This window comes from Eublepharis macularius, chromosome 11 (assembly GCF_028583425.1).
Source record: "Eublepharis macularius isolate TG4126 chromosome 11, MPM_Emac_v1.0, whole genome shotgun sequence".
Lineage (NCBI taxonomy): Eukaryota > Metazoa > Chordata > Lepidosauria > Squamata > Eublepharidae > Eublepharis > Eublepharis macularius.
The window spans coordinates 53,904,969-53,914,621 of NC_072800.1; the positions used below are offsets into that span (position 1 = coordinate 53,904,969).

Here is a 9,653-nt window from a genome sequence, read left to right on the forward strand (position 1 = left end):
CTGTAACTGTACATGCTCATATACACATCCTGTTAGTTTTGTCCTTCCCTTTGTTTTAGAGACCTCCAAATATAGTTAATTCACAATCCTACTTCAAGATCTACCCACCCACTCATTTTTCAAAGTTATAGCAAATTTCAGGGTTATGGAGATAGGCAGATAATTTTGGTTAGAAGACACACAAAGACACAAAAATTAGCGCAGGGCAAAACTGAAAGTAAATGCTGATGTGAAAGTACCCCTTGGGTCTCAGTGAAAAAGGCTGACTACAAATACAGTAAAAAAATAAATAATGGAGCAACAAATACCTTCAATATTCCCTGCAGAATCTAAAACCAACTATTCATTCTAATCACTGGTCTTCACCTGTCATAAATAATAATTCAGTGAGTTTTCCAACTCCCATTACTTTACCCTTAAATCTGCACAGTATTTTAGACAAGAAAATAATAGATGAACAAGATATTATTAGAATGCTTTGTGTGTTATCAAGCAATAATGCAAAACATTCCTGGCCTTGGTTAATTATTAACAGCATTCAAACAAGCTAGACTTTAAAACCTGATCGATAAAAATATACAGAAGTCATACTCATTTAAATTAAATGAAGTACTTGAATATAAGCAGTGAAATTTAATAATGTGCATTCTAAGTACTTTAAGTGGCTCATGCAGATGGTTTATCATTATTCTGAAGGTTACATGAAATCGCCTACTGAAGTGCAAGAGACTTGGATTTTCAGATCATTATTGCACTCTGGCATATAGCAAACACATTACAAAGATGATAACTATAAATATGCCTTGCAATAGTTAAAAAGAATTGTTATACGAGACTATTATTACAGTCTTATATTAAAGATTGTCACAACAGCTCCATTTGCCTTTATTGTTAGTGGTTTAGATACACCAAATGAAGCATAAAATTTGCTGCAACTCAAAACAAGCAACTGTCAGTCAACTACTACAAGACAGGCAGCTGATAAATGAATTTAAAAGATCAAGACTGGGTCACTCCACTAGATAATAGCCCTCAATATGGAAGACAAAAATTCTAGCACAGCAGAAATAGGAGCAGGAAAGAGCCAATATGGAGAAAACTCTAGCTGTGTAGGAGTTAACTGAAAACGGTTTGCATCTCAGTTAGCTGCAGTTGTATTTTGCTGTTTGCCACTACGACTGTAACACAAAGTTCCTGAAATTTGGATCTAAACATCAGCAATGTACTAAATAGACAACACTATCTTCTACTAAACAAGAAAGCTTGTTCAGCTAAGACCTGTACTAGATTTCCATATGCTCACTTTCTATGTGGGATTTGAAATATAGAATGATGTTTCACTTAGCAAAGCACTGTTAGATAGGTGTTTTATGCTGTTCCCAATTTGCACCTATTACCATGAATATTATTATTCAATGAGAACTTAGAATGCACCATCACTTGATAAACAGGTATAGTTACATGCTTCCTAGTTATTCTTTTATATTTTATTCTAATATGTAATATTGCACTTCAACACTTGAGGGGGTGGGAGAGATCATATGTATTAAGTTCAGATTAAGTTCAGATACATGAAACAGACAGAAAACATACTATACTGTATTTTCATGTATGCATGAACTGAATTGTTGTATTAAGATATGTGGGGCAGGGGGATCAATAAAATTTTATTGAAACAGAAATGCCTTTTCAAAGCCTTCGCTTTATCCAGCCAAATCTTCCAAAAGCTTATTTCATTCTTACTAATTTTGAGGCTTCTGAAAATTTCAGCTTATTCGGTAAATACATATACCACTACTGTTTAATCTTGTAATAGGTTCTAATTGTTTTCTAATGTGAATGCATGTATTTTAAAGTGGTTCTCCAAATCCAAATATGTGTTTAACACATGGATGTATAGAAGTTCCAAGATATAAGATGTTTTTATCTGGTGACATTTGTCATGTGTTGGTCAATATGAAAGTTACTGATAAGTCAAATTAAAAGCAATTTTTAAAAAATACTTTGTCCAAGTCTATTAAAAACAATGGCCAACAATCTCTAATGACAAATAATAATTAGCATATGCTTTTATAAAGAAAACCTTTAAGTATCTTTTATCATCATAAAATGACATCTAAAAATAATTGTGATAATATACACACTAAATATAAATATTGAAAAGAAAAGGAACCATTATAATTTCAATTCTTAGACAATGAAAGCTGCCAAAAACTGACAGCCTAGAAAAAGAAAGCAAGTCAGAACTAGAATTCCCAGACCCATGCTGTAGGAAGGCTCATTAAGTCAGGGAACGGAAAGCAAAAAAAGAAAAGAGAGACCCATCCGAGTCTCACAGACTTTAACAAACAGATCAGTCCTGCGACCCACTGAGTCCATACAGAAGGCTTGTCATATCTCACACCCAGTGAATCTCCAGCACGTATTTGCAAGCTACAAAAAAATATTACACCAGTGGTAGCTCCCTTGATTCTAACCTCTCAGTAAAGCATTAATGAGAACAGAATTGACCATTTTTTGGCCCTGAATGACATTTAGTGACCTGTGGAGGCTGGCAGAGTTGCTCATGCTAAGCATAGATAAGATGGTTAAAAGCCCTTTTGCCAGGCAACAAAACCAAATAATTTGGCTTCCTGAGTACATAATGCGACCTTATGCCCAGGAAGAACCTACAAGAGAAAATTTAGATAGTGATATCCAGAATCATCTTGGAACTGTAGCAGCAAGGATAAGGGACCAAAGAAAAACATGTTCTATTTTGAAATAACTGAACATAAGAAATCGTGAGTTTTGTAAAAAAATAGAGGCTTTGCTCACTCACTCTGTGAATAAGTAATTAACATTCATGGAGCCAAGTATCACACAAGTACTGCATCACTATGGGGTAGTTTTTTTCTAGATAATGCCCCCAGAACTTCTTAAGGAAATCAAACTTTTCAAACACCTTGGCAAGTATGGAAAATAAAACAAAAAACACAACTGATCTCTTACAAACATACTTTTTTCATTCCTGTCCTGAATTACTACAGCTGAGAGCAAAACTCAAGAACATTATATCATGCAGACAGAGTATAAATGTAGGAAGAACCACTTATAACAATTGAATTTTCAAATAAATGTAGTTATGACTGTATATGTTCTCAAAGTTCCACTTTGTCCAATGAGACTTACTTTCAAGTAAATGTCCAAACATTACAAGCTAAGTGCCATCCTAAGGGGTGTTACACTCAAGTCAATGGGCTTTACAAGGACGTAACTCTGCTAGGGACGCCCTGTAAGAAACCCATCACCTTCAACTGGTGTACTGCACACTATGCTTGCTTATACCTGGGTTGGCTGCCAGCTTCCAAAATATTAATTTAAAAGCAATTCAATACAAAACTGAAATAATGAATCCATGAGACTATCAGTATTTGTTTACCCCAGATTTCCATAATGTCCCTTTATCACTGTTTAACAAACCACTGGGCATTTTGTCAGCTTCTGAAGAAAATGCTAGTAATATTAATTTTGAGATCCCAAGCCTCAAACACCTTAGAAAACGTACATCAATTTACACAAGATCTATTAAATACTTGTAACAATTCAAATGTTTCTTTTTGTCAAAATGTGAAGGGTAACTATACACTGTTACATTAAAAAGATTTTTCTCTTTTAAAGCTGAAATGTTCAAGAAAATGTACCATCCAAAATATGGATACAACTTTAGTTTGAAACGTTCTTTCTACATGCATTTAAAGGTTAGTTTTATCTCACTTTATGTGAATTTATCACTTGCATACAATATTAGTGGCTATGTATCATACTATAGATTCAGGAAGAAATTCCTGTCAAGTTTAATAAGCGGTCGTGTTTGTTCCTCTTTTACATAAAGGCAGCATATCTCAAAAGGAGTTTTCATCATGAATTAAATGTCTACTAGTTTGATTTGGTTCTGAACATATTTCATGTGTACTTCAAGAGTCTACTATTACATAGCAAATGAACCCTACACCCCATGAAACTACAGGGAAGTCAAAGAAGCTTGTGCAAGTTTTCAAAGATTTCACATGAAAAACCAAAGCAGTACTTCATCAGATCAGCACTCCTGAGCAGAGGTTTTCCATTTTCTAGAAGAAAGAGGATCTCTAGGGTGCAAGTAACTATGATGATTATACTGTATATTTTAAGAATTATTACAAAAGGGTAATTTTTAAAAGTTGAATGCCAGCAGTCACTCTAGCTTACAAAACAAACTACAGCAGGTTACTTAACAGCAAGTGTTGCATAACCAACAACTGTCACGTCTAAAGTAAACTTTGAGATCACGGCTCTTTTTATATGCATGTATGTCTGTTCTACAGGCCTCAGAAAATAGTACATTGTCTTCCTAACACTGCTTCATAAGCACAGGCAAGCAATTATTTCTATTGTATAATGTTCAGTCAGTTTACAGGTGTACATTTTCACATTACAACAGATAAATTACTGTTTTAAAAAAGAACTGTCTCAAAAGCATTTGACAGACATCATACAATTCACTGTATACTTCACTGTATTTGTAGAGAACACGTTTTAATAGAAAACTCAAAAACTACAGTCTACAAACTTGTTATGTGTGTTACAATCTCTGGAACTGCTACAGACTGACCCCCAATCATTCCATTTAATATACTTAAAAGTCCCTGGGGAACATACCACACTCAGTATACTTCACATCAAAGAACAAGTATCTCAAATCCTATTTGAACAGGAAATATAGATTTAAAATACTTTTCTTAATTGCTACAAAGAATACAATTTTTTAAAAAAGAATTTCTTTATATCTAAAAGTAATTTCAATTAAAATAATCTTACTATGTCACTCACAACCCAGTTAATCTTGTAAAATGAATTTTACTCATTGCATTGAAGTATTTCTAGGAACAGAACATTTATTTAAGAACATGAAAACATGACGTCTCAGAATACATATAACATCCTGTTGAAATAAAAGATGATTTAAGAGCCTTGTCTGAAAAATTACAAGCTTTAAGTCATTGTTAGAAGAGTGGGGTGGAGGAGTATTACAAATATACTTCTCTAACTGTGCATGCAGTAATCATGTGTCCTGCAAGTATACAATGATCCTCAAAGATTTTTACACAGTATAGTATGTATCTCAGCAGACAACCATCAGTGAAATCAAGCCTTCTCTCATGCAGAATGATTGCTTAACCGTCAAGCCAGGGTAACTCCAGGTAAAAAGCACAGACAGCACAATTTGGCTTTTTATACACACAATCAGTCAAGCATCAGGAACTAAAAGCTAGACTAATCCACCTGGCCTTATAAAAATTATTTTAAACTTATACATGCTACCTGAAGTTAAATGCCTGGCCTTCCTGACAAGGAAAACCAGCAACATTAAAGACACAGGACATTTTCTTTCATTCCCCACCCAATCCCTCCTTCTTCCGATTTTAATCGGCTGCTTGAATTCAAGTGGGTCATCGCAGCTTTATAAAAATAGAGCCCTGAATCTGGGCTTAATGTGTATCAGGCCTCAACTCAGAAATCTGAAGTGCTCAGTGTGCGCGCAGACCTCTTATTCCACACCAAGAAGGAATGACAAATTAAGGAGGAGGTTTTCCAGAAATATGGCAAACCTCTAAAGTAGAAGCTTGAGCTATAGGACATCTTTTAAAAAAAAACGGGGAAGGGGCTTCCATTGGCTCTGAATCCAGAAAAACTGTTCATACTGGAGCTGAAAACAGTCTCCCTGGAGCCTTACAAATTATTTACAAACACCGAAGAGTCACTGCAAGCGTTTGTAAGGAAGCCATGAAAGGGAGGGGCAACACACAGATTGCGCAAAACGGCTAACTCAGGCCACCGAGAGATTTTGCACATGTCCCGACGTCTCCCACGCTCCCGGGCTCGGAAAGGCTGCGACCAGCCGCCCTCCCCAGGAGAGAAACCAGAGACAGGCGAAAGGCAGAGCTTCGTTATTCAAGAAGACCTTCGATTCCCGCCCCCCGCCCCCGAAGTTAACCAAGGCAAAACTTAAAGGGGGACCAGCAGGGTAGGGAGGAGCAGCGCTGCGGGGGTCGGAAGGGGGAGAAAAACCAGGGCCACTGCAAGGAGTGCGTTAAAGGGAAGAGGAAAAGCAGCCTGGCGGGAGGGGGGTGGAGGGCGAGGGAGTTCTGTAGTGGACCAAGGGGCGCTCTGGAGAAAATGCTAAGAAACTGAAGCCCCCACCCCACCCCCCGCAAGAACGCACACATTTTAGGAACACACAAGCGCGCGCGGCCGACATACAGCGCCAGCATCCCTCCTTACATTTTCTGCACGGGTTTCCGCCGCTTTCGGCTGGCGTAGGTGACATTGGGGTTCATCTTGCCGCCCGCAGCGCGGCTCCGGCTCCTCTGGGCGCCACCCGCCGAGATCTGTTCTTCCTACGAGCCACAACAGAGCAAGGAAGGAGGGGGAAAGCCGCCCGCAAGTATGACAGCGACGGCTCAGAAAAAGCTCTCCTTCGGCCAAACAGGTCGCGGCTCCCCGCGCGGCTTCCCGGCCCTGCCGCCGCCGCCGCCCCTCCTCCTCCCGGCTCCCGCTGCTGCCGCCCTGAGAGGCGGCCGACGGAGGAAGGGCGGGAAGGGAAGGCAGGGAGCGAACCAGGTGCTCGGCGGCGCCGGCGACACCCACTCGCCGCCCTCCCGCCTCCTCTCCGCAGCCACCGGCTCGGAGACAGGTGCGTAGGCGGTGGCCGCCGCGGCTCCTTGGCAGCTGCCCTCCCTCCCTCGCCTCTTTCGCGTCAGCCTGCGAGCAAAGCCTGGCTGTTTTCCCCTCCGAAGCGCCGCTGCCTCGTCGGCACCGTCCCTCTCCTTGCCAGCGGGCCTCGCTGCTGGCTGCCGCTGCGGTCTCGGCGTCTCCCGCTCGGGCAGCCAACCCCCGCCCCGCTCGGCGTCTCTGTCTCTCCCCCGGCGCCCGCCCCACCGCTTGCTGAGGAGGCCCCTGTGGGGCGCGGGCGGTGGCAGCGTAAAGGGGCGGTGCGCCGCCATGTTGGGAAGGTCAGGCCAGGGGGAGGCAGGCTGAGGAAGGGGCCGGCGGGAGCGAGGAGGGGCCGTTCCTCTTCGGGAGGCTCTGCCGTTCCGCGGCGGTCCTTTCCAAGGCGCTCGTTTTCCACAGAACTTTGCAGCGGGAAGCGAGTCCTTGTTCGCATACACAGGCAACCCTTAGGCTAGCCACGAGATACTTCTCAGGCGCAAGAAAAACTCTTTCTTCCACAGGGCCGCAATAAACCCGCACGTGTGCAAAATAACGCTCTGAAAGGTTTACCTCAGCTCGAAGGAACCCTCTTGATGTAATGGGTCAGTTGTTAAGAGTTTCAGGTGGGAGCCGTGTTGCTCTGTAGTAGAAGATTAGAGTCAGATACTGACAAAGAGAGCTTTGACTCTCGAAAGCTCATACCCTGGAAATCTAGTTGGTCTCTAAGGACCCGAATCCTCTTGTTAAGAGACATTCTTTTAATTCCTTTTTACCGTTTCTCCCTGAAAATCCAACAATCTTGGAGTCAGATTCTAATCTATTCCTTTTTGATCAAAGAGAAATTTGAAGAGGAGAGGCAAAGTTTCAGAATTTCACTCAGTAGATGCTCAGGGGCAGGAAATGTCTTCCCAAGCCTTCCTGTCTTCCTTCTAGAGCACCACCCTCGGGTGCATAACATAAAACAACTGCAAGGTCTGACTTTACAAAAAGGTGCTTTGATTTCTTTTTGAATAGAAATGAAAGAGTAATCGTGCTCTTAAAAGAGAAGTCAATGGCATCGTGTGTTGTTACACTGCCCTGAGCCTGTCTGACAGGGAGGGCGGTCTAGAAGTGCAATTAATTAAATAAATAAATATATCCAAAAAATGAACTTTGGAAAAAGAAATACTTCATAATGACTCTAGACTGTTGAGGACACCACCTGTTGTTGCTGTGTTCATAAAACTTGGTTTGCATGACTTTGGGAGGAATCGAGGAAGCTGCCCAAAGGTGCTGTTTAAAGTTTGGCTTGTTCCATATAGATGTGCTAGATGAGCTTTATTTAAAGCTTCATGCATTTGAAGTTAAGTCTAAACCGCAATACCCTTTTTATCTAAAGGCCAATTATTAATGGTAATGAATTACCTTTTTTCATAGTAGCACATATAACCCCTTAGAACAGGCATTCTTTTACATTCTTACAAGGATCATAAATCTGCAATGAAAAGACTAGCATGTTTATTGTGGCATGATCTGCACTAGGCAAGAACACTTCACCAGATGCACATAGTATGCAATCCTGAATGTGCTTATTTGGGTGCAAACATGGCTAGGATTAAATGAACTCAAGGAATTAATTGTGTAGTGCGCATGCAATACTGTTGTTGCTGTTACAAGTGCTTTCTAGGGCATCTATGCACAAAACAATACCAATGCAAACTTTTAGAAAAGAACAAATGATTTTGCAGCATATTTTCTTCAGCAGCTGAGAAATCAGTTCTCTTCATCCTCTTATCATCCATTTTTCTTTAAGGGAAGAAGCGCTGAAGAGGCAGTAAATTATGTGTGATGGGGCAATGGCTAAATCTAGTCACAGGTCCAGGAACAGCATGGGAAACAGATCTGTAGGGTTTCCATAGTCATCCTGTGGTTACAGAACATACAATAGAGTGACTGTGTAACTGCTGCCACTATTATAATCATTATTACGAAGACATACAAGTATTAACATACTTTAGAATTCTGAGAAATAACAGTAAGAGGATTGTGCAAGCGAGGCACCCTCATCCATAAGAAAGGAAATGAAAGCTAGGGAGGGAGGTTATGCAGAAATGAATGGGGAAGATACATTGTGCTTGTGGCTCTCTGTTAGCTACGGAGGTTATAGGACCCAGGATATAAACCTGCCAACATCAGGGCTAGTAGACCAGCAATATGTTTCCAAAGGATAAAAGTTCAGAAACTTAAACAGAGGTGGGGTGTCAAGGAGCAAAAAGTAAAACTCAAAGCCCAGGTCAGTTTTCAAATAAAGGAAGACAGTACTAAAGCAAGAAATAAAAGCAAGACAAGGAGCATGAACTTTTAAGGTAGGAAGGCCAGAACAATATCAGCACATGAAGCAACTCATAGTGAGTTGTACTGAAGCAAAGAGCCACTTTAGGACATTCACCTTTATCCTTCTGCCCCACCAAATCCACACAGATGCAGTTCTGTGCTGAGTTGGAGGCCTTTTTTCACCATCTGCATTTGAAGGAGTACTTCCAAAAAGCCTTAGAACATGAATGGACAGACACCATCTTCACAACAGAATTCACAATCTGCTGCTGAACAACAGCCACCTCTCCAATCCATCTAATGCTGCAGAAAAAAGGACTCTATGTGGACCCCATCTGATGGTCGCAGTGCGCAAACTGATGTGATCAAGGAACGTCATCTCTTAAAAGACCACCTCACCCATGCCAAAAGAAATGCAATAAACAGCCTCAGAAACAATCCAGACACACAATTAAAGAAGCGGACAGAGGATAAGCAGTGGTCATTATGGAGAAACCTCACTACATTCAGGAGGCTGAAGGACAGCTCTCCAATACTAGTTTCTTCAAATGACTATGCTCAGTCTGCACTCAGGAACATCAAAGAGAACTAAACAGGATTATAAAGGAATT

The 9,653-nt window shown here is 40.8% G+C and overlaps 1 protein-coding gene across 1 annotated transcript in view; it reads right to left on the minus strand.

Moving 5' to 3' along the window:
• The window catches only part of AHR (aryl hydrocarbon receptor), a 60,351-nt gene extending 53,427 nt beyond the window's left edge, over positions 1-6,924 (minus strand). The window contains exon 1 of the mRNA XM_054991078.1: positions 6,301-6,924. Coding sequence (XP_054847053.1) covers positions 6,301-6,356 — 56 coding nt within the window. The 5' untranslated portion in view covers positions 6,357-6,924. The remainder of the gene's footprint in view (positions 1-6,300) is intronic.
• Positions 6,925-9,653: the final 2,729 nt, after the last annotated feature.